At 42.0% G+C, this 25,165-nt stretch overlaps 1 protein-coding gene across 1 annotated transcript in view; it reads right to left on the reverse strand.

The window, feature by feature from the left end:
• FER1L6 (fer-1 like family member 6) overlaps window positions 1–25,165 on the reverse strand; it is a 109,832-nt gene that overhangs the window by 60,001 nt on the left and 24,666 nt on the right. Inside the window, exons 12-18 of the mRNA XM_040979455.1 lie at window positions 24,584–24,770; window positions 19,894–20,014; window positions 17,594–17,694; window positions 14,013–14,103; window positions 10,496–10,615; window positions 9,465–9,617; window positions 3,538–3,715 (exon numbers count right to left, since the gene is read on the reverse strand). Coding sequence (XP_040835389.1) covers window positions 3,538–3,715; window positions 9,465–9,617; window positions 10,496–10,615; window positions 14,013–14,103; window positions 17,594–17,694; window positions 19,894–20,014; window positions 24,584–24,770 — 951 coding nt within the window. The remainder of the gene's footprint in view (window positions 1–3,537; window positions 3,716–9,464; window positions 9,618–10,495; window positions 10,616–14,012; window positions 14,104–17,593; window positions 17,695–19,893; window positions 20,015–24,583; window positions 24,771–25,165) is intronic.

The following is a 25,165-nucleotide window of genomic DNA, read 5'->3' on the forward strand; positions in this document are numbered from 1 at the left end:
GTCTGTGAAATGTTTATAATTGTCTCCACTTTATAGAAAAGGAACATGACCCTCTCAAAGACCAAAATACTCTCCCAAGTTTGCAGAGCTGACACAAGCCAGATCTTGGGATTTTCTTTCTTTTTAAAAGATTTATCCATTTTTATTGGAAAGGCAGATATGCAGAAAGAAGATACAGAAAGAAAGATCCTTTATTCACTGGTTCAAACCCTCCAGTGGCTGCAATGGCTGGAGCTAAGCTGATGTGAAGCCGGGAGTCAGGAGCTTCTTCTGGGTCTCCCATGCAAGTGCAGGGTCCCAAGGCCTTGGGTCATCCTCCATTGCTTTCCTAGGCCACAAGCAGGGAGCTGGGTGGGAAATGGAGCAGCCAGGATATGAACAAGTGCCATATTAAGATCATTGATGTGCAAGGCGAGGATTTAGCCAGTAAGCCATTGTGCCAGGCCCTAGGATTTTCTTTTCATCTGATTCCAACATGCACTTTCTCTTAAATATCATATTTTATTTTTATGATTTTCCACGGGTCTGTGTGGAAGAGTGGGGGTTGGACATTGTTATTTCCCTCTCTGGGTCTTTATTTCCTTATCTACAAAATAGGTTAGTAATAGTTCCATTTTGATTATTATAAAGTGGAGCAGGGCTGGAAACAGCACCTAATCACAGGGGAAGAACTTTAGATATAGTACAAAGATGCTGGTATACTGTTATTATTGCTTATGCCAACATGACCTATGGTGGTGAGAAACTTTAAACAACTTTAGTGTCCATCTCTGGAAGAGTAGACAGGAAAAATATTAGGTGCTTCACTGAGCAGGAAGAAGCCATGGATTAGAAATCTACATGGTAAGATAGATGGATATTGATAATCTAGTCCTTAGTGAAAAAAAAAAAGACAGAATTGCATAATATGAACCTGACAAAGGTAGTCCTCTAAAGTGAGAATATGGCACATGAAAGAGTAATTCCATCTGCTAACATGCAGATTTCAAGCGAGGAGGCGAGGCCCTTTAAGCTAAGCTCTAAATGGGGCCAGGGTTGATAGAAGGGACCCAGGCTCCAGAGAGCTGAAATTGGTGAGTCAAGATAAGGACAAACACGATCTAGTTTGGCTATCAAATGGAATCATACTGCTGAGAGCATTGGTGCTCAGTTTAGGGCGCTCTTGAAGGTATGTGCATGGACGTTGAGGATCTCAGAACATAGCTTCAGGAGCATAACAAATGTAAGTCAGGCTGGCAATGAATGGAAGGGATATAAGAGATTGGGACTAACAAGGAGTCAACATCTTCCCTCAAGATGGGAAGCTTTAATGGTAGGAATTTGTGTGCCAGTGCAGGATTAGAAATGAAGAACAAGCACAGGAGACATTCCAGCAGTGGGTACTATTGGACTTGACCTTTTACTGTCATGGTAAGGAGGGTAGAGAAACTAGCAGGCATCACAGGCAATTCCTTATTTGATTGTCATGAGACCTGCACAATTTCTGTTCTCCTCCTAATTCCTCGTCCACATGCTATTTCCTGGTTACAAGAAACTAGCATGGAGCATGAGAATAGGGCACTGAATCAATCAGCATTCTGATTCTGCAAAGAACTTAGAAACTTCAGCTCTGCAGACTCCCTAGTTAAGTCCAGGTATTTACAACACAAGGTTCTCCAAGCTCTGATCAATCTTGGAAATGAAAGAAGTGATTTCTTTGGATTCAGTCTTAAATTTCACTGCTATCACCACCTCCACCTATATCAATCAGCCATAATGTTCACAAACTGGGCCCTGCTGACAAGAAAGCCCTGGAAAATGAGCACAGCAAATCATTCAGCAAACAGGAGTTTATCTACACAGAACCCAAGGGTTCTTTAGTGCACTACAGAAAAATTTGGCCAATTTGGCAGCTGGGAATGAACTTGGGAACATCCATCCTAAGAAATGTCCACCAGCTGTCCTTGGGGCATATAATCCAGGAATTTCAGCAGAGTTCCTAATTATAGCCACAAAACAAAAACAAAAACAAAAACAAAAAACAAACAATATACTGTATAACTCCAGGGGGAGCCACGTCCTCCATTTACATTTTTGTTTTTCTAAAACCTTGGGTGTAACTAGCTACATTCTGTGACTCATCCAATCAGCTCTTGGTTGTGCTTACTCTGCACCTATGGTTGTTAGGCATTTGCATGATTTTCTCCGTATCAGGGTTAGGGTCACCTTTCATTCATTCCCCAGATCTCCCACTGGTTTTTCCATCATGCTTTCCATATATAGGTATAAACTCTTTATTTGCTGAATGGATATTTTCTGGAGCATAAAATTCTCCAGTAGGTATGGATGGCAGCCAAAGCCTTCAAGGCCAGTGCACAGCAGAAAAAGTTTATTAGGTCACCCCATGAAAACAAACACCACAGGAACCATTAAGCACTGGGAAAAAGTCTCTCCTCTCCTCTGAGTTATTAGCAAGTAGAACAGCAAGTATATCATAGTCCTGAGTCTCTAGAAAAAGCCTCTAGGCAATAGGAAAACGTAGTGTGGGTATTTATCACCTGTAGATGAAAACTCTATAAAGATAAGATGGAAAGCAGTAGTAAAAAAGCAGACTTTGGAGAACTGAATGAGATCTTATATAAAGCTTAGGGAATATGATGGATAGGCAGTTTTTTTTTAAAAGACTATGGTCTTACAAAATAACATTGGAAGCTAGAGTTTAACCATCGGAATTCTTGTTTCCAAAACTGCTGCCTGGCTACATGGGAATCAGTATGTCTCCTCAGATTCCACTGGCGGTAAAGTGAAATGTGATACTTGGTGAGATACTTTGTGAGACAGAGTGTGTGGATAATTTTCCAATGATTCCAACGTGGGCTCAACTCAAGACTCGGTCAGCACAAGTGAGGCTAGAACTGCAGCCTGCTCTATTTGAATGCAATGTAATAAAAATAAATAAATAAATAAAATGAAATTTTAAAAAAATCACACAAATTGAGCAAGCTGGGCAGCAGAAAGCAAAACCAAAGTGTAAGATATTAATATTTATAGCAAATCCAAAATCATGAAATTATAACAACACTTACAGAAAATAACTATATAGAATATAGAACCTCATACAGCCTGGTGACTTTGGGTCAGAAACCAAGCTAAGTGAGCTAAAGAAACAGGTCAGTAATAGGACATTTAATAGATCAAAATCACAATACCATGTAAAAGGACAACCTGATTCATTGCTCATATCCATATCCCTTATCAGCATAAAAACTTACTAATTCCTTCAAAAGACATATTTAAAATGCGAACTCAACACACCTAGGCTACCTAGAGAGGAATTCAAACTTTCTATCACGAAAACGTAAGCATTTATTCCAGTTGTATTTTAATGATTTTACTCTTTTCAGGTGGGTTCTTGGAAGGCAAAGGACACTTAACGAAGGCAAATGAGTTGATCCTAGAATAATGTATGATTAAATCCTTCATCCTGCCATTCATGCTATTTTCCTAGAAACCCAACAGGGACACTGAATGTCTTTCATTGTTCAAGGAGCATCATACCTTGATAGAGCAGGTTGGACGGGGGTTGGTTCACACCAGCCACCTTGGAGGACATCTCTGCTTCATAGCCTGCTGGTAAGTTATTCAAAATGGTGCTGGAGTATCTGGTGGGACCCAGCCACAGGTACACATCAACTTTCGCTTGCACTGACCAACCAGCAGGCCTTTTTCCTGGAAGCTGGGAAAGACGACAAGGAAAACAGCCTCATGAGTAGAAAGCAATGATGAGAAAAGAGGTCTTTCTTGGAGCAACACCCAGAAACATATTCTGGGAAAAGTTTTCCAGGGCTCCTCATATCAAAATGAGATCAATGGCACCAGTTGCCCTGATGCACAACTCTATGAAAGAGCCAAGTTGAGAGGGGTTAGGGGCCAACACAAGGCACTGCGTGAGGCCTATAACCCGACACAGGGCACTGCGTGAGGCCTACAACCCAGCACTTAGGTGTGTTCATCGTCCTGTCTGGTAGATGAAGGAACCCAGGCTTGGAGAGATTAAGGAAGCTGTTTACTATCCCTCAGCTTTTAAGTAACAGGTTTCGGGCTCAAACCCAGAATTGATTATTCCAAATCTGGACTCTTGACTCTGAGCCCCATCTACACTGCACTGAGCCAAAATCTCCCTGTTGGCACTTCCAATGGCCTGGAGCTCCAATCTGAGCTCCTGCTTCTTGGCTTTGCTCAGAATAGCCCCAATACTTCCTTCATATTTCAGGCTCTTGGGGGCTTGAAGGACTGCCCCCCTACCCTCCTGTGTTCTTTCTTTTCGGCTGACTGCTTCTCATTCCTTTGACCCTTCTTGTGAAGTGTGACTTTAGGTTCCTTTATTCCCTGCTTTAATTCCTTAGAATAGACACAGAGATATAGATTTGAGAAGTCTTTTAAAACTTCATGGAAAATAGTGTGTTGTGAAAAAAACAGCAGATATTTTGAAACATTTTGTATCAAACTAATCTTTTAATTTTACTTTCCATGAACTGTCTAAAACATTCTTACAAATTGTTTGAAGATTCTTGCTTATGCTTGCATTACTGTGTGGCACAGGAGTGTGTATAGAAGTGTGTGTACACACACATAAGCATGTGTGCACAGGGGTAGATGTATTCTATGGATCTAAAGACACAACTCAATGCAGACACGTGGCTTCTTACTCATGTGACCTGCATTAGGGAAATTTCTTGCTTATTTCTAAGGAAACTTAGGCCTCAGACTTGTCTGTGTTCGGAAGTGCTGGCAAGAGAGTGGACCAATAAATAATAACAAAAAGTTTTAAAGGCACGTGCTGAGTAACTCATGGCACAAGACATGGTCACATGTCCAGATTTTTTTTTTTTTTTGCACAAATTATACTAACCTTATTTATTTATTTATTTATTTTTTGGTTTTTTTTTTTTATTGTTGCTTACATTGTATTATGTAGTACAGTTTTATAGGCGCTGGGGATGTCCAGATTTTATGTACACTTTTAAGTGCCTCTTAGTGTTTCTCAGAATTTCCAGAAAGAGAAAAGGGCATGAGCAAAGATACAGCTAGTATGAGCTACTGGTGAGCAGGTACTTGCTCTGTTCTAAGAGCTTTCAGAATGGGATTCATGAGCAGTAAGCATCAGAGCTAGACAGAGAAAGACAAAGGTGAGAATGAAGAAGCCAGCGCAGTGTATGTGGGAGCTGAGATTTTAGTCTTGGAGTAAGATGTCACTGCTCACTCAGCTAAGGTAATACTATTCTCTTAAGATTTGTACAGCTTTTTTTTTTTAAAATAAATAATCCTCAATTCATTACTTCTCTAATAATAACAAGCTAAAATGCAACGAGCACTTATTCAATAAAATGAATGTTCACTGAAAACCCAAAGTAATCTTGTAGTAGCAAAAACTGAATAAAAGCAATCTCTCTGTCATTTCTGGAATTATTGAGACATCAATTTTTATCTGCTGGGTCACAGTAATAGCCTCGATGCCTAAGAGTTCTTGGCTTTCAGGAATCACACAGTAAATATTTGTTGCATAGTAAGATTTTACATACTTACTGAATAGTTTTCAATACTGTAAAACACTGACACTGTTCTAGACTTTGGTCTGACATTTCTCCCTTCAGATGAAATTGTCTATTACATGCATGCTGTTACCAAGTCTTTATCATTCATTCCCACAATGACTATGCATACATTTTTATAATATCTATCGTAGAGATGAAGAAACAGAATCAGAGAGGTTAACAGAACTATCCAAAGGTTGCAGAGTGAGGCAGGGCTAGAACCATGACTCAAACTGGAGTCAGGTCCAGCCACTTAGCCAAAACTCTTCACATAGTGCTGTGTGCATCAGCGCATGCAAATTGCCTGGGCCTTTTGTTAAAAGGCAAATTCTAATTTAATGAGTCCAGGGAGGATTTGCAGTTATTCGTTTTTCCTTATGGATGCTGATCCTGCGGGCTGTAGAGCTCCTTTTAAATATTTGAGCAGCATGGCTTTTATAGTGTGCTGCATTGCCCTGAGCAGATTTAGTGTTCTCTGTTTCTTTAAGTAAAACAAAATGCAATTTTAAAAAACATCATGACTGGAACCAAAGTTCAGCTAACATTTGGTACAGGCAGCATGTTACACTCCTAAAGTTTACAGCTTATACATGTCTTTTGAAAACACACAAGCTTAAGTTGCTGGCAAGATGGCACAGCGTCTCAGATAGGCATCCACATTCAATTCTCCCAAGGACACTGAGCACCTCTCTAGGCACTTTTAGAAACAGCACCTCATATTGTTCTAACTATGTGTGTCTGTCCCTGCCTTCTTACCAGAAAATACACCAGAGAAAAATAATTTTAAAATGCAAAAGTGCATTTGAAAAAGCCAATGGTCGCTCCTCCCTCTTGGGTTGCCACCCCCCACGGGAGGGACGAAAACTAGGACAGAGGTTGGGGTGGCTAGACAGACACCCAACCTCCATGAAGGCTGGACAGTTGAGCTGGTTAGATGGAACAAGGTTTTAATACCCATTGACATGTATGACAGTAGAAGGGAATGTGGGACAGACTGGACTAGTCTGCCATATATACTAGCAAACCAGGGTAGGGGGCGGGCCTGGTGGAGGTTATTGTGGGTCGCTCCGGCTAGGCTGCAGCTCCCACTGGTCTGTCTGAGGGCCGAGTATGTGCTGGGCAGAACCAGGCTGGACTGCAAACACCCATTGGTTCCAGAAGAAGACAGGGATGGAAACAGAACCAACCCAGCAACTGCAACCACCAGCTGATCGGGGTGATCGACTGTACTGGGCCCTGTGCTTGCTAGCACATACAAGAGTCTGGTCTGGGAACACCTCAGACAAAATTTCTTTGGGGATCCCCCTAATCAAGCTTTTGTACTCAGAATGCTAACCATCAAATGACAGAGGACAGAAAAAGTCAATCAACCACCTCAGCTATATGTTGGCAATGAAAATACTGGGCAAATAGAGATGCTATGATCGACTATGTTGATCATTGGAATCTCCAACAACCACATCGTGCTTGGAGTGGTGAGAGTGGCAGCAATTCAGAACTATTGAATTATCAGAACCACTTAAGCAAGACCCTTAGAGTATGCCCCACATCTGGGACCTGGGATGGATGGGAGACTGGGTGGCACTTCTCCCTTAAAATCTCCTTTCACATCAGATATATTAAGGAAACAATAGAACTAATTGAACAATAGAACTAAAGAACTAATTGTCTTACTCATCTTCCTGTAGTGCTTGAACCTTTTTACCCTAATTATGTCAAGATTGTCAAAAATAATAAATTAATTTAAAAAAATAAGAGGAAAAAAAGAAAAAGCCCATGGTCAACAACGTTAAAATATTTCATGAAACAGAATGTTAATATCTTGGCCTCTCCTGTGCCTTCCCAACTCCCACTGGGGTTCAGAAAATGCTAGCTGGCCTAAATAAAAGGAAAGTCTTGGCAACTGAGACAAAGGAAAGAGATAATAATTCACATATACTGCACTGAAGTTGGTCAGTATCAAGAAGACAAAGGCTTGCTGAAGAAGTAGGGACTTTCGCTCTGTGACAAACCCCAAAAGGATGCCTTTCAGCCACTCCTTCTGCTGCATCCTAGGGAAGGCTGGATTGGGGTGCTGGAGGATGGAGGAGAAGAGACACATCAGATGTTCCGGAGCTAGTGTTAATTTCGGGGTAAGAAGCTGAGGACTCAGCATAGAGAGTGACTCCAGTGGACAAGAAGAAAGTGGACGGCCACTGTGTGGGGTCTGAGCGTATCCACTCCTTCCACGAGTTTTCTTTTCCACATCTCTGCCCATCGGGGGCACCCATGAGATGACAGCAAAGGGAGCTACAAGGCTAGGTTGAGTTCAGCAAATTCTGCCCCATCAATTTTACCAGTGTTGTGGATATATTTAAATTAGAGAGAAAGAAAGATGTGACCTTTTGTCACACTTACAGGTCAATCATTGGAAGTGAGTTAAAGTCATGGGTGATCACCAAACTAGAATGAAAAATAATTTGGTTGAATCACCTTATCAAGACATTTTATCATGTAGGTATAATTGAACCCAGCAAATTTTAGAAAGCTACTCAATGAAGTGTCAATGGCGAAAGGAAGATACAAATCAAGAAGACTAGAATTTAGAGTCATCCTCATGGAGACAACTGATGCACGATGAATGCCCCAGGGCAAACGCTGTGTTCTCTCTGATGTCTATCCCCTGGCTTTATTCCACAGTTGTTTTTGTTCTAATTTTGCAATTACACCAGGGCACATCAAAACATCTTGGAGTGAATAACTGTATACTAACTCCTATTATATTTAGCCCAGGACCTTTTGAGATGATTTGCTATTTTGAAGACAAATGTTTCTTGCTTCACTAGCATTTCTTGAATGGAGAAAATTAAAGGAAATCTTTGACATTTGGGGTGGACAATTTAGGTGAAAATTTTCCCTTTTTGATCACAGTTTTGCATGAGTAGATGCAGAAACCATTTTGCATTCTGCATGACATAAAATAGCATGTGGAAGCACAAACAACTCAGGGAACGTGCAGGAGGCACAGTCACAGCAATGCTCTCTGGGACGTTGGATGCCCGGTTGTTGGAGTGGCTGCACTGATAGAAATTACTCCAGGGAGGCACAACCTTGCTTTCTTTACTTGCATCTATTTACTCAATCCACATAATCATCTCTACTCAGTGAGTTAAAAGTGAGATGAGCATTCTTCACCAGCAGGAAGGATGATGAATTTAAATTCCTTGTCCAAGGTCATGCAGTTGGCAAATATTTACTCTGGAGTCCTGTTATAGGTTAAACAGAGTTTTCTCAAAATTTTTATGTTGAAGTCCTGTTCCCCAGAATCCAGAATGTGATCTTATTTAAAAACAGGACCATTGGTGTGATTAATGAAGTGAAATGACATTGTTCTGGAGTAGGAGGGCCCTCTAATCCAATATGACTGATGCCGTCATCAGAAGAAAACCACATGAAGAGACAGGCAAACAGAGAGCAAGATTGATGTGAACACTGGCCTTGTCCTGGCCCACCCCCAGGACTGAAGCAGAACTAGGAGAGAGGCCTGGAACAGGTCATTCCTCACTTTTCTAACTCCTTTGGAGGGAGCGTGACCCCACGAAGACCTTGATCTGGAACTTGTAGGTTGTAGAATTGAGAAATAATCCATTTCTGTTGTTGGAGTCACTCAGATGATGGCACTTTTTGACAGAAACCCAGCAAACTGACACACATCTCAACCTAGATTCATGGTCTTCATGACTTCAGCCATTTAACTCGAGTTGCCTTCATAGCTTTCACAGATCTGGGAGCAGACTCAGAGACAGAAACACATGCTAGAAATTCTGACCTGGCTTCATAGCTTTGACACCAAACCAGCCAGGAAAAAGAGAGATTTTTTACTTTCTTTAGTCAAAAATAGCACAGACTTACTTTGAGGAAATGAGTTTTGATCTTCCCGCAGTGCTTGCCCATCTGCTCCCTGACAGGTGAATAGAGCAGGTCTTTGGAGTCAATGCGGGCATACGCCACCCTCTTGTTGTTGCTCAGGAGCCAGATGAAGACATCAGGGATGGTGTGCTGTGGCTGTGGGGCAGAGGGCAATGGAGTTGGATAGACTGGTGCGCAATAACTTCACTTTCAGAGTTCCACCAGCCTGAGTCAAGTTGAGCTCATCACACTAGGAGTGCAGAATTCCAAGCCAAGCAGTCCACTATGTTGTGAGCATTTTACACATTTCTGAACATAGCTTCCAAAACAAAAAGAGGATTTTGTGGTCCAAGGGCCACCCTTTTCCTCTAGATATAGAAACAGACACTAGATTTCCCTGGCCAGGGTCAATCACAGACCTGAAGTGCAGTGCCTGGTTCAAACTTTCTGTTCTTGAAATTCTCTCTCACCATTTTGCCCCTCTAGGGGAATGACTGATTTGCAACAAGAACTATAATTTCTGGAGCAACCTCAGGCAGTTTGGACCTCTCCCCGATGCTGTCCCAGATTGAAAAGTTTCTATACATCCATAAGCTTTAGGAAAGAGCTTCAGAATCTTGACAGAAGGAAGTATGAGGTCTTTTAAAGACCATTCTAGAAGTCACCAGAAGACATTATGACTAAATTTTAAAGTGAACAGTTGCTGTTTTGACCTTTATTGGACATAAATTTAAATCCTTTCATAGTTGAAAACCTTTCAAAGCTCTCATGCTTATATGTACTTTTCTGGAGTCTATTATGGAATGTGCTTTCTATTTTGCTGTAAAAAGGAAATCAATAAAGCTGTACATGTTTGACTTAACTTTAAAAGTCTTTTTTCTCACCTCTAAACAAATAATGCCTGCTCAACTCAGCAGGACTTGGAGGAGAAAGAACATTGAGCCATTTTCCCATCTCATCAAATATCCAAATCTCATTAGAAGGAAATATTCAAACTAATCTTCCAAATAAGGTTGGCCTTTGCAGTTGATTACCTCATCAACGAGAAAGCGGATTTTCTCCACAAAGTTTTGGGCTTCACGGATCATTTCATCCAGAGAGAACTTTTTCTTCTGTTGCTGAATGATTCCCTTGGCCTCCTTAGTCATTGCCTCCTGAAACAAGAGTCAAAATAGACATTTCTACAAATCTAGACAATAGTTTCCAGCCTGTTGGTGGAGAGTCTTGAAGGTGCCAATAAGCTCCACCCAGAGCCACCAGTTGGGCTGTTGTAGTGTCCATCACTGCAGGCTGCCTGTTTAACCAAAAGTCTGTAGGAATATGGAGACAGTGATCTTCTCACCTTTGTTTAACTAACAGAAAGTTGAAGCCCAGAAAGGTCAAAGATCAAATGGGTTTTCTAGCCAGAATCTGAACCAAGGCTTTCAGATACTTAACAGCAACTAGCAAAATGCCAACTAAAAATCACTATGTGGAGTGCAATATTTTAACTACTCTATTAAACCTTTATTACTCCACTTAGCAAAGGAGATTCTATTATTTTCATTTTAAGACTTTTTTATTTATCTGAAAAAGCTTAATGATGGAAGTGAGGCAGGGGTTAGTGGGAGAGACAGAAAGATTCTTTTATTGGCTGGTTCATTCCCTAAACAGATACAGCAGCCAGCGTTGGACCAGGCCAAAGCCAGGAGCCAGAAGCCAGGAATGCTGCCCAGTTCTCCTATGTGGATGGCAAGGACTCAAGCTCTTGGGCTATGCTGTGTTGTGTTTTCCAAGTACTTTAGCAGGGAGCTAGATGGAAAGCAGAACAGCCAGAATGTGAACTAGCACTTCCACACAGGATGCCAGAATCATAGGCGGTAGCTTAACCTGTTGTGCCACAGCACTAACCCCTGTTATTGCTGGTTTTCAGCAGAGGAAAGACTCATGTAGCTCCTGAGGGGCAGAGCAGAAGTTGACCCCAACTGAGCCTAGAACACATTTCCCTCACCATGACTCTCACTTTCCTCACTAGAGGGGTGGCGGAAACTTCCAGATAAAGCTATATCCTTATTGGAACATAAAAAGGTGCTTATTTTGATTCATCTGTTCAGCTAATATCTGTTTAGAAATGAAATCTCAACTCTTAAATTGTCTGTTAAAATGTTGGCTAGGTTGGCTCGGCCCATGCTTTGTTTCTTCAGCTCCTACCATTTCTGCCTGGCTCACTGGGCCCCAGACCAACCACTCCCTGAGAGTCCTACGATAATGCCAAGTTTGGTCCATCCAAAGCTGGCACACTTCGGGGTTCCTCTTGCTCAGATATTCTTCCTATATGCTCCATGGCTGGTATATTCTCATCTGTATTGCCTCAAATTCAATCTCAGAATTATGATCTCATCAAGTGACAAGATAATAAAGGAGAGTGCAAACAAAGAGAACAATTACATGTGATGGTACATCACTGAGCGTTCAGAACTGTTGGACCATAGATATAAAAAAAAAAAGGGACTAATGGGGGGTATGGCTGGATGCTCCACTGGAGCCCAACAGTGAACATCTCTGTATATCATGCTAGAGGACATTAGCCTGTGAACTGAGAGACACCAGCAATCTTTTTCCCAGCCAAAGTGTGCTGATAATATTTGTGCTTTAGAAAGATTATTCTGGCTGTGCTATAGAAGATGGGTTAGAGAAAAACTACTGAAATAGTTAAGACTAGATGCACTAAAGAACTGAGAGTGCAGACATGGGATGAGTTCCAGATTTCTTAAAGAGCAGATTAGATAAGATACTGAAGATGAAGGGAAAAAAAATGGTAAAATTGTTACTTAAGCCTTCTAGTTGGAATAGTAAGTATAATTAGCAGCACCAATACAGGACACGGAATGGAGTTTGCATATGTATACACAGTTATTTCTTGGTGTCCATGGGAGATTGGTTCTAGAATTCCCCCTAGATATCAACATTTATAGATGGTCAAGTCTTACATACAATGGCATAATGTTTGCATTTAACATGTGCACATCCTCCCACATACTTCAGATCATCTCTAATCATTTGTGATAGTGTACACAATGTAGCTGCTAAATAAACAGCTATTATACAATTGGTTAGGGGACAGTGATGAAAAAGGTCTGTGTATTTCTGGACAAACACAATTTTTTCCCAAGAACTTTTTATCTGTAGTTCATTGAAATCACCAAGAAGGACCCCGAGGGTACGGAGGGCTGATGGTATTGACTTTGAGATGATACATGATGAACGTGTCAGATGTCTACTAGGAAATTGGAAATAATAAGCTTAGAGATGAAGAGGATGACACGAACAAATACAAAGCTACAGGAATCACAGGCTTGTTCTGTCTCAAGGATGGGGAGAATGAGAAGACAGAAATCTGCAATGAAGGAACACCATGCAGAGGCTATCCAACCAGGAGTGCTGAGAAAAAAAGCAGGCCGGGGAGATGTTAGAGATTTAACTCCCCCTAAGTGTGCCAACAAGTGTTTTAGGAAGAAGCATCGGTGTTAGGAGACTTTGGTTTAGTCTCTGGACTATAATGAACCTGCTGTGACCTTTAGAATATCATTTCATCTCTCTGAACTCCACTCATGCCTTAAAATGCATCTAAAACTCCAAATAATGAGTGTTGGGATTTTGCTTCTTGTTGTTTGCTTTGTTTTGTTTTACAGAATTATCATGGCCTTACATAAAATGTCCCTTGATACCACTGCTGGGACTATAGTTTTATATTTACTTTTATTTTTGTTCATTCAAGAGGCAGAAAGAGAGGCAGACAGAGACTGCCAGCAATGGCCAGGATTGGTTGGGCATATGCTGGCAATACAATCCAAGTGTCTCATATGAGTGGTGGAGACCCCAACACTGCAGCCAGCATTGCTGCCTCCAGGGCTCTGCATTGGACAGAAGCTGGAGATGGAGCAGGAATTGAACCCAGGCACTCCAAAATGGCATGTGGACATCCCAACTGGTATCTTAATCAATAGGCCAAAGACTACTCCTGGGACTGAACTTTAAGGAGAGAAGACCCAGTGGTTTGGTTTTTGTTTTTTCACTTGATCTGGCATCTTTTCGGTCACCACTCATGCAGCAATGTCTGAGCATCTGTAAGGCACCTGGCAGTGTCTGTAAGCACCAGAAGGTCTCCAGGACACAGAAGAGGCCCTCTCGTTGCCCTGTTCTTAAGAATTCCAAGAAGAATAGACATACGCTATTGAGCTTACAGTGCAGATGGCCAAGAGAAAGAGCCTATTGCATATAGCAAAATGCAAACTTCAAGAAAATAAACAAAAATGGGGGGAGCAAGGGAGGTAATACTCCATCATAAGAGGAAGTAGGGCCGGGGATCTTCTGGCTCATCTTTGTCCCCCATAATAAATTGTTAGTTCCTTTCCAATTCACCATATAGTCCTTCTCATTTGTGTCTCGACATCCAACAAATGTATGTCCTTTAAGCTATATCCCCATATGATCTATGATTTATGCTTCATCCATGGGGTTTATTTTTAAAACAGATGTTTTAACTGTATTCCAAGTAAATGAATCACATACCAGCTCCTGCCAGCAGAGGGTAAGGCGTTTCTTATCTAAAGTAGTTTGGTTCAACATCTTGGGTTTCTTTTCTGCCTCAGAAACAAAGGCACTGGAAGAGAAAAACAGTAATTCTCAAACCCATTTGGTGATTTCCAGAGATTTATTGACATGCTTACTACAAAACAATTGAAAAGCTGATTAAGCCACAAAATCAACATTTTTTAAATTTAGGATTAAGCTGTGATGCGCTGAATTTTCTAAGAGACAAAATGACAACGGAAATTCATGTCCAAATTTCACATTGGTTTGAGGAGATGGCTGTTTTGCTACTTTCTTTCACATCATATTCATTCCAATGGCTGTCAAAATTTATAACCAAAATACAAAAGAATGAAGTTTTCTCTCATCGTACAAATTTGACACACCAAAAAAGCTATCTAATGATCTGTAGGCAAAGCAAATATTTCAGACTCAATGCTAAAATACTGCCTGACTTTTTCCTTTTTAATATTTATTTGAAAGGCAGGTTAACAGATAGATGGGAAAATAAAGAGTACTTTTTAAAAGATGTGTTTATTTTATTGAAAGGTAGATTTACAGAGAGAAACAGAAACAAATATCTTCCATCTGCTGGTTCACTCCCCAACTGACTGCAATGGCCAGAGCCAAGCCAATCTGAAGTCAGGAACCAGGAGCTTCATCCAGGTCTGCCATACAGGTGCAGGGTCCCAAGGCTGTGGGCCATCCCCTACTGCTTTCCCAAGCCACAAGCAGGGAGCTGGATGGGAAGTGGAGTAGCTGGGATACAAACTGACACCCATATGGGATCTCAGTGCATGCAAGGTGAGGATAAGACCATTGTGCCAGGCCCAAGAGAGTGTAAGTTTTTAATTTTCCATCTCTTGCTTCAATCCCCAAATACCTGTAATAGCAGTGGCTGGGCCATACCAAAGTCAGAACATAGAACTCATTCAGGTCTCCCCACCAGTGGTAAGAATCCAAGTACTTGAGCCATTATCTGCTGACCTTCTCCCCTCCCCCAATGCACATTAGTTGGAAGCTGGATTTGAAGCCTTCTTCAGAACTTGACTCCAGGTGTTCTCATATGGGAGGCAGCTGTCCCTGCAAAAAGTCACCTCTGCAACACAACACCTGCCCACTTTCCTACATTTACAAAACCGAATGAAAAGAAAAAGCATTGGACACAGTGGTTAGAACGCCAATTCAGATGCCCACGCGCCCTTTCAGAGTGCCCTTTCAGAGTTCAATCCTTGACCCTGCTTCCAATTCTGGCTTCTTGCTGGTGAGCACCCTAAGAAGCAACAGATGATGGCTCTCATACTTAGGCTCCTTCCACCCAAGTGAGAAGTCCAGACTGAGTTCTAGAACCCTGGCATCAGCCTGGCCCAGCCCTAGCTGTTGCAGGGATTTGGAATGTAAACCAATAATCTCTATCTCAATTTCTCTCTCTCTCTCTCTCTTTCTCTCTCTCTCTCTCAAATAAATAAACAATAAATAGACAAAAATTTTCACACCTAGAAAAGATTTAAATAATAACTTTTTGGTGATGAAATGAAAATGCATTAAAGTTATAAATGCAAGAAAACCTGTAGATGATTAATATAGTTTGAGGAATAAAATGTTCTCATTAGTGATACTTAAATGCAAATTAAAATGAGCACTATTTCACCAACAAAATGTAACATTCAAGGCTAGATGTATAAAAATGAATAACATTCAAACTTGGTGACAGTGAAGGGAGAGTATGAACTATTATAGAAGACTGTGAATTGTTAGAGTATGATACTATTTTACTGCACCTGTGGAACTTTGACTTAAAAGTTACTGAAAGTTTACGCTTCAAAATTTAACCCTTCCATAATAACTGAACGATTTGGTAAGTATACACTTATATAACTTTTACTGTAATATTGTTCAGTAGCAAAACAAATAGGAGTTAAATATCATTGGGGGCTAGGTAAGTGTATCATGACACACATTTGATTGAATACTAAGGACATCTATGAAGTGCTAAAGCAGAACGATGATTGTGATGTACTGTTGAGTGAAAAAGCAACATGCTGAACAAGATTGTCATCTGGTTTGTGGGGCACTGTATTTTACAAGCGTGTGCATGAATACGCTTACGAGCACTCAGAAAAGTCCAGGAGGGCAAACCAAACTCTTTCCTTTGGAGCAAAGATTGGCGACAGCTTTGAAAAGAGCACTTCTACTTTATATATTTCTTTTTCTTTTTTTACCATGAGCATATAAATAAATTACAAAAGAAACATAAGGAAAATCTTTCACCAAATGTGAATATTGCCTATTTTTACAGGTGAGATTGTATTAGCTTTAATTTGAAGTTAAGTTACCACTAATTAGGACATCTTACTGTCTCAACTACTTTGTCCCTTCACATTTTTTCCTGCATTCATAACCTTTATTATTTTCCTAATGTACCCATCTTTTAAAGGACTTTATTTCTTTGAAAGTATGTGTTTGTTTACATCTTGTCTACTGATCTTTTCTCTCAACAAATTAATCTGCATTCCTTGCCTTTTACGATTAGAAAAAATTATCGTTTTGGCCCTTGTTTCAACCTAACTGAAGTGCTACACCAGGTTGATTCCTTAGGCAGGCAGTGTTTATGCCGGTCCCCAAAGGATCCTAGCTCCAACAATTCATCCCATTATGTAACCTCACTCCTGGGGTCACATAAAAGCTGGACCTAGTGTCTTACTCAAATAGAATACATCAAGTGCAATGACTTGCCACTTCTAAGACAAGTCATAAAGACCCAAGACTTCCACCTTGCTGGCATGTTTTATCTGACTCTTCTTGCTTGCCTGTTCTGATAAAGCAAGTTTTCCTGCTGTGAAACACAGCTTGGAGGGACTCACAGGGGATTCGAGGGTAGCCTCCAACCACCAGGCAGCAATGAACTGCAGCCCATGAAAGACTGTGAATAACCACATGGAAGATCTTGGACTAAACCCTTCCCAGGTGAGCCAAGAAGTGACTGCAACCCCATCATTGTCTTAACTGTCCCATCCCCGATTCCTGACCCAGAGACACTGTGACATAGAACGCACTGGGCTGGGTCACTAACTTTTAGGGTAACTTGTTACTCAGAGATAGGTACCCAGTATACACTACTGCATCTTCTGTCTTATCTATTATACTACTTACTGCTTGGAATAGGAATCGCTAACAGGCACTTATTATGCGTTACATGGAAAAAAAATCTGCTTAGTAATATTTGGTATAAAATTAGCCATCTCAGTGTCAAGTAGTTGTTGAGAATCTGCCAAATGCAAAGTACCCGTTGGGTACTTAACACTAGGAGCATTTTTCTTGTTTCATACTTGTTTCATACTCCCAGCACTGGTTGCTCCCCCGCCCCTTTTGGTTTATGTTTTCATTGTGATGCATCAGGAATCATTGTACCATGCATTCATACCAGCTAAATTACTGAGCAAAATTAAGATGGTTATCATAATATAAACTGCCCATTGGCATGCACGTAAAATTGGCTATTTTTGCAAGGTAATAGCAAGCCGATTCCATGGAAGCTCAGATGCCCAGATGATGGCTACCTGCTTTGACTGATGAAATCAGTGAGCACCATCTTCATTTTCTCTTCTGGTGCCTCCTCTGAAATCTTGATCAGCTCTGTTACTTTTTCTATACCTTCTTCCTGAAAACAACCACAGGGGCAGAAGGATTTGGTATGGGGGTGAGATAGGTAGTAGAGATGCTGGCTGGAACATCCCAGACAAGCTGTCTGGTTTCCTACTTGGGAAATGAAAGCAGACTGCCCTCCTTGTCTTGCACTTACACGGGAAATGCTACTGCACTCTGACTTTGAGCCTTCCTCTTCTCACGGAATTTGTCCAGACACAAGCCTCCTCCTGTGTTGCCAAAACTCATTGTTTTTGCCACAAATCTGTTCCCTAAGTGGATATCATTTATTCACAGCCACACTAGCAGAGAAACCTATGCCATGAGTATTAATAACAATGTGGAATCAATTAGAAGTCTATTACCAAAAACTTCAAAAGCAATGTTCAAGTCAAATTGCTATAAATAGAATAATTCTACTAAGTAATCTCTGAAATTAAAGGACTACCTATTCTTCTGACTTGCATGAGTTTTAGGCAATGGAGAGGGAAAGATTATATATGGCAGTAGCTGTATACTTGCATACTTAAAAATTACATTTTCCCTTTGGGGCCTAAGTTCCAGCATTTCATTCAACAGTTGAATTCAAGGAGATATGGAAATGCTTCCACTGCTCTACCAGGATTTTCACAAATGTTAGTGTCTGCCATATACCAAGGTCTAGTCCAAGGGACACATGCTCCTCTCTTTCTGTTCCCAGTGATCTGCAGGGCACTGAGCAAAGACAGAAACAGGCGCAAAGGCTACTAGGATTTCTATGGGAAATTCTGGTTTTTAAAAAAATCAAAACTCTTGGAGATTAACTATCTATTCTATGTGAAAGAGAGGCAAGACTAGAGTTTGTGGCCTCCACATGATGTAGAACCTGGACTCCCCACAGCCAGGACAAGACATGGACTTCTACAAATAAAGTCAAAGACTAAAATGAAAATAGAAAAAAAAGCAGCTCTATTTCCTTGGTATAGGTGTGCAAGACAGAGAGTAGAAGATTCTCCCCATGAAATATGTGAATGGGAGGAGAAACATGAACATAGAAGAAAAGGAAGTATAAGGAAAAATGCATGGTATCCAGGAAGGAGAAATTTTCTCTCCTTCCTGTCATGGCTCTGTGTTTCATACTTCCACACAATCAATCCTTCAGATGATTCTTTAATCCAGCAGGTTGCCATAGAAACGGCAAGGCATAGTTACTGAACAAACAGCACACAAACAAACTTTAAGTTATGAGAAGAGCACAGAAGGAAATGTCTGCAATGGAGGTGGGGCCCAAAGCTCCCTTGAGGAGGTGCTGGAAACTGGTGGCAATTGTTGGGTCCACAGAAGGAGGGTGGAAGAAAACACAGAGCAGGAGGTAGAGATCATGATACTAAATACCAAGAGCTGGTAGTTAGGAGACTTAAAGGAGCTTGGATTTTTCAAGGGAACGAAAAGAGATAAGTGTGACTGGGGTAGAGCCAGGAAGGGAGAACATGTGTAGAGAGGGCTGGAGAAGTGTGCAGTCTTACAGAAAATTATATGCCATATTAGGGACTTAGGATTTTAGATTATTTAGACCCCAGATCTGTTTTTGGAGAAACTTTTCAACCATTTGCTCTTTAGAACTTAACAAATCATTTGTCCCTAGGTCCTACTAGAGGAAGAAGCAGAGCAAGGAATTAAATTTAGTCTAATTTGAAGCTTAGTAATTTTGCAAAATTCATTCTCACTTCCCTGGGATCATGTGGTAGGAGCCCTTGGTCCTCTCCAAAAGTCATTCAATTCATGTGTGTTTTAATTGTGATGAAGAACTACAGGATGGATCAAATTCGACTTTGCTGGGCTGCCATTGTGCCTCAATGGGCCAAATCACTTACTGGCATCCCTTATCAGCACCAATTTGAGTTCTAGCTGCTCTACTTCTGATCCAGCTCTGTTGATATGGTTGGAAAAACTATGGAAGATGGCCCAAGTGCTTGGGTCTTTGCCAACTGTGTGGGACACCTGGAGGGAGTTCTTGGCTCTTGATTCCTGGCTGGCCTGGCTCTGGCCATTGCAGTCATTTGGAGAGTCAGCCAGCAAGTGGAAGATATTCTCTCTCCTCTATATATGCACTCATTTTCTCTTTGTGTATATATAGAGAGGATACACACACACACACACACACACACACACACACACACACACACACATCCTCTATATCCCCAGTCTTCTAATACTGAACTGCGAAGTCACCTACCAGGAGGTCTGCCATTTTCTCCAGCATGTTGGACCAGTGTAACCTGAAAATCTGGTCTCCCCAAGAACTGATGAAATAGACACAAGGCTTCTTGGCTTCAAACGGCAAATAGTTGTAATTCCTGTGAAATCATACGAGGTTTGAAAGTTAGTTAGCCATCAGTGTGCTTCCGGAAACCCCAGTCACTTTTCCATGTTGTATATGTTCTGCACGGTGTGGGAAGCTATTGAACTGTTCACATACTCCCTTTGTCCGTAACTGGAGATGCATAAGCCATAAGCAGTAAAAGCTATGTGACAGCAATGGGAAATAGTTGTGGTTACCAGCAGATTCAGGGCAGAACTTAGAAATGAACACCAGAGGGCAGGATTTTTGGGCACAACTCCTTCAAGGAAGACAGTTTTATATTAAGAGGGAAAAGACAATGAACAGTAATTTTTTAAAAGACTGATTTCTTTATTTGAAAGAATTACAGAAGGAGAAGCAGAGGCAGAGAGAAGGTGCATGAGCAAGAGAGACTGATTTTCTATCCACTGGTTCACTGCCAAAATAGCACAACAGCCGCAGCTGGGGCAGGCCGAGCCAGGAGCCTGGGACTCCATACGGGTTTTCCACAGCGGTGGCAGGCTGTGCTGCTTTCTCAGGCACATTAGCATGGAGCTTGGTTGAAAGTGGAGCAGCTGAAACTTGAATTGGCAGTCACATGGGAATGCTGCCATTGCAGACGGTGGCTTAACTTGCTAAGTGACAATACCAGGCCCAAAGAGCAAGAATACTGTGGAGGGATCAACCGAAATAATACCTGTAAATGCATTTCATAAACTAAAATTGCTAGAGAAGTGTAAGAAGGTACTAATATGATTCATGAGGGTGAAGGCATGTGAACCAAGCTAAACTTTAGCATTCTGTGGCTTGCCATTCATCAACCCATCTATTTATCTATTCTTCCTTCCTTCCATCTATCCATCTATTTATATTTCCTCCCTCCCTCTCTCTCTTCCTTCCTTCTTTGTGCCTCCCTTCCTATCTACCTTCCTTCCTTGTTGCTTATCCCACAAGTCACCAGAATTGGTTCTAATAATGCAAATGAGTCATTTGGCTCAAAGCGAGAAGATTGGGAAAGCAGTTGAGAAGGGAAGATGTGGAATCATATAGGGGACATTGGAAAGTGACAATGAGGTATGCTTAAATAATGAGAAAGAGTCAGCATAAAAGGTTAAATGGAAGATAGATAAGAAAGGACTCATCTGTTGACTGTCCTGAGGAAGGTGGTAGATGGGGAGGAGGTAACATGGGAGTGATGTGACAAAAGATGAAGACACTGCTTGCCAAATGACAACTATTTGATTGGTGAAACTCCCTCCAAATGCTTTGTAATTTTCTCCCAAACACTTGGGGTTGTGCAAAGAGAAATGTGGAAGGGAGGCCAAAACAGAGAGTAGTTGGAATGGTTGTGGTGGTAGCAGGTGGCACTGATAAATTAGGGCAATGTTGCAGCAACACACCTAAAGGGGTAGAGATGGGAGTAAGAGGAGGAGATGGAGGAGAGGCAGAGGGAGTCAGGGGGAGGCAGGGGGAGTCAGGGGGAGGCAGGGGGAGGCAGGGGGAGGCAGGGGGAGGCAGGCGGAGGCAGGGGGAGGCAGGGGGAGGCAGGGGGAGGCAGGCAGAGGCAGGGGGAGGCAGGGGGAGGCAGGCGGAGGCAGGGGGAGGCAGGGGGAGGCAGGGGGAGGCAGGCGGAGGCAGGGGGAGGCAGGGGGAGGCAGGGGGAGGCAGGGGGAGGCAGGGGGAGGCAGGGGGAGGCAGGCAGAGGCAGGGGGAGGCAGGGGGAGGCAGGGGGAGGCAGGCAGAGGCAGGGGGAGGCAGGGGAGGCAAGGGGAGAGAACTTCCACCTGAGAGCATGGAAAGCTTATTCTTTTAGTTCTCCATTGCAGATTCCTTCTCAAACAAACAATAAAATTAGCAAAGGTGCCCCTGGCCTGTTGTGCAGTTAATAAACCAGCAGGTATCTACTCAGAAGAGAAGCCAAGTGAGTTTTTGGCAGAAACTGTGGTTATTACTGTAGCAGAAAAACAAATGAAAGGTTAGAAAACAAACTGACTGCTTATTTTGTCTCTTTTTAAAGTATTACACTGACTACTCTGCAATTAAATAAATTCCCACTTGAGGTTATACTTGGTCCCAAGGTTTCTTTGGTTTGGGTCGCTCTGTGCTAATGATGTTCAAGGTCCTTGTCTCTCTGGTGCTCAGGATACTCCCAGTTTCCCGGGTTTACATGGAGCAGGATGCCACGGCCTCTTAAGCAGCCTGAAGTGCAGATGGAGGGCAGCAGATGGGAGGGTGCCTCGTTGCCAGTGCAAAGAGAAGGCTGCCAGTTTGGATGGCTGCCATGATGCAGGACCAGCCTTATGATTTTGGGCAAGGATAGGCCTGCAATCCTACAGTAAGAATCAAATGATGATCTGTCACTGGATTTCATCTGTGCCAACCTCATTCCTGAGATCCCGCCCAGGATACAGCTTGTATGTGACTGCACCTGCTTTGTGAACTGGAAAGCCTAGGGAAAAAGAAAGTGGTACTTTAATGGAGGCAACAGGCAAATAAATTGTAGTTGCATTTATATGTGCATGTATGATGGGGTCTACTGTAGACAGAGAATCTTCCAGGTTGACCGTAGTCTCCCTGGACTAACACTAGGTAGAGAGAGCATCAAAACGCATAGAAAGCCCAAAATTAAAAAAAAAAAAAAAAGCAAGACAGCATAATTTATTTTGGTTTACTTGATTCAGTTGGTCAACACTAATATGAACTCCGTCCAGGGAAAACTTGCAGCCTCTCAGTGGCTCCTAACCCCTATCCCTGCCATGAGTGCTGAAACTACCACCAAAGTCAGCAAGTTAGATTACCAACAAGGTGGACCTGGAGACCTCTGAGTAGTCTCAGAAAAGCCTCTTTGTGCTGGAGACCCAGTTACAGCATCAACTGGTCAGTCTCAGTTTTGAGAATAAGTTGAAAGAAAGACAAAAAGTGGATTTAGGCATGTGTGAATGACAGGTGTAAAATATGACTGTCAAGGATTAAAAAGAAAAAAAAACAACTCAGGATGGTGGTCTATGGGAGAGGGAAGGAGCATATAACAACTTTAACTTACTCCACCCTACTTTGCCCAAAACACTCTATTTGTAAAGCTTTGTTCTTCAGGATGTTACCTTTTCAGTAACATTGTCTCACAGCCGCCCCCTCACACTCTGTCCTCTACCACTATTCTCTCCCATAATGCTCTGAGCCAACCCAAAGGTAGTAATCGCTTGTGCAAAATCATTTGGTAGTACCTGTGTGCCAGTGATGCTCAGATACAGAAGCAAGTCAGACACAGTCCCTGCTTCCCAAATGTTCACAGTCCAACAGAAAAGACAACCAAGTTCTACCACCTTATGCCTCTGTGATTTCTGCTTAGGTGAGTCTATGAGTAGGAAGCCAGACTTGAGGTCTGGATTGGGTTTCGTCCAGAAGAGTTAAGTGAGCTAGCAGTTCGGATACAAAGGCTGATTTCCAGGCAAAATAAGTGTGTTTCTTAAGCCCAGAAGCAGCAAACAGCAGGCTATACTTGGGAACCTGCCAGGAGATTTCATAACTGAAGGAAAGGTAGAGTCTGGGAGTGACTGGAAGAGATGGCAGAGAGGTAGACTGAAATCAAACCCACAGAGTCTGGCTTCTGAGATTAATCATGAAAGCCGCAGAGTCTATGAATGATACAGTTTTCAAAGAAGCAATGGGTTTGGATAGATCAGCAAGTGTCTAAAAGATCAATCCATGTAGGAGATGTTTGAAGAAGATACTCCAGGCCAAAGATGCTAATGGCCAGGATTAAAGAAATAGCAATAGATGTGAAAAGTACTTAAGAACTAGAATTGATCTGATTTCATCATTGGGTAAATGCAAGTAGGAAGGAAAAAGAATAATTGGAACATCACCGGGACTTCAGTCTCCTTGCATACAAAATGGAGAGGGCCATGCACTGTTTTGAGGATCCAATATGGCTAGCAGAAGACAGAGCAATAGATGACTCACTATCCGGGGCCTTTGTGGCTCATAAACCACTTGATTGATATCTGGCACCATTATCTTTAAAGGGAATTCTATAATGTTATTTCTGCAGGCTGAATATTTGCATGAATCAAAAGAGACTGTGTAGCCCTCTCCAATCTCCACCCCATCACACCATTTTCTGCAATGCTTTTCTGGGGTCTGATCACTGTATTTTGATTTAGTTTGGAAATGATTGTGGCAAAAAATAAGATCAGAAATGGTGCAATCCCACACAAGGGAATTTATGTAATAGCACAGAAATTTATTTGTAGAGTTTGGATTGAAATTTTAAGTGACTTTGCCACTTTGCTGTGGCAAAGTGTTACTTTCTATAACTGTCAGTTATGGAATAAAGGGGCCTTCAGAGAGAACCACTGTCATCATCATTGCCCTTCTCTTAAACAGATCACTCAGTGTGTCATTGGGAGAAGTACCACTTGCTAAAGTCTTACTGGAGCAGTACCTTCCTCATTGCCTGCCTATATGTGCTCCAATAACTGAGATGTAAAAACCATGTTTCTGATTTTAGGAGAAAATGGAAACAGCCCCAAAAGTGGACAAAAATTTGTGGGAACTTTGACTGCTCTCCCTTGCTGTGTGCTACCTGTTTCCCTCTGTCACCAGTGGCTTCTCGGGGTGTGTGGTGGAGGCTGCAGGGGTGGTGGCCTCATGGTGGCCTGCAGCCCCTTCCTTCTCATGGAGCAGTGGGAGGGCATCTTCTTCCACTGACTCAGCTGGCTTCTTCTTGCTCCCGTGATGCGACCCTCCATCCATCACATTCCCATAATTACCTGCAGAGGCGGCAGCAAAGAGAGAGACCAGAAGTCAATGTGTAGAGTAGTCTGCTGGACATAGGGGAGCAAAGTTCATGTCCTCTAGGGCAAAGGATAAAATCTCAGGATGGAGTGAAAAGATCAGTGAGTAGAACAGAGAAGATTCACAATGCAATCTGTTATCTTCATGAATCTCCTTTTCTGTGAAAACCACACAAATTACACAATAAACACAAAAGGAGACTACAAAATGGTAAGGTAAGAGCCTGAGCTCTGTCAAGGAAAATAGGTGGGGGGCCAATGGTTGGCTTTGATAACAAGGAAAACTGAGGCCACTCGGAAGAGGAGGGCTGAAGAGATGGACTACATGGTCTGCAAGTCACAAAGAGGGAGGTGAGATGGGAAAGGGGAAC

This window comes from Ochotona curzoniae, unplaced genomic scaffold (assembly GCF_017591425.1).
Source record: "Ochotona curzoniae isolate NIBS_2020 unplaced genomic scaffold, NIBS_Ocur_1.0 contig_3190, whole genome shotgun sequence".
Lineage (NCBI taxonomy): Eukaryota > Metazoa > Chordata > Mammalia > Lagomorpha > Ochotonidae > Ochotona > Ochotona curzoniae.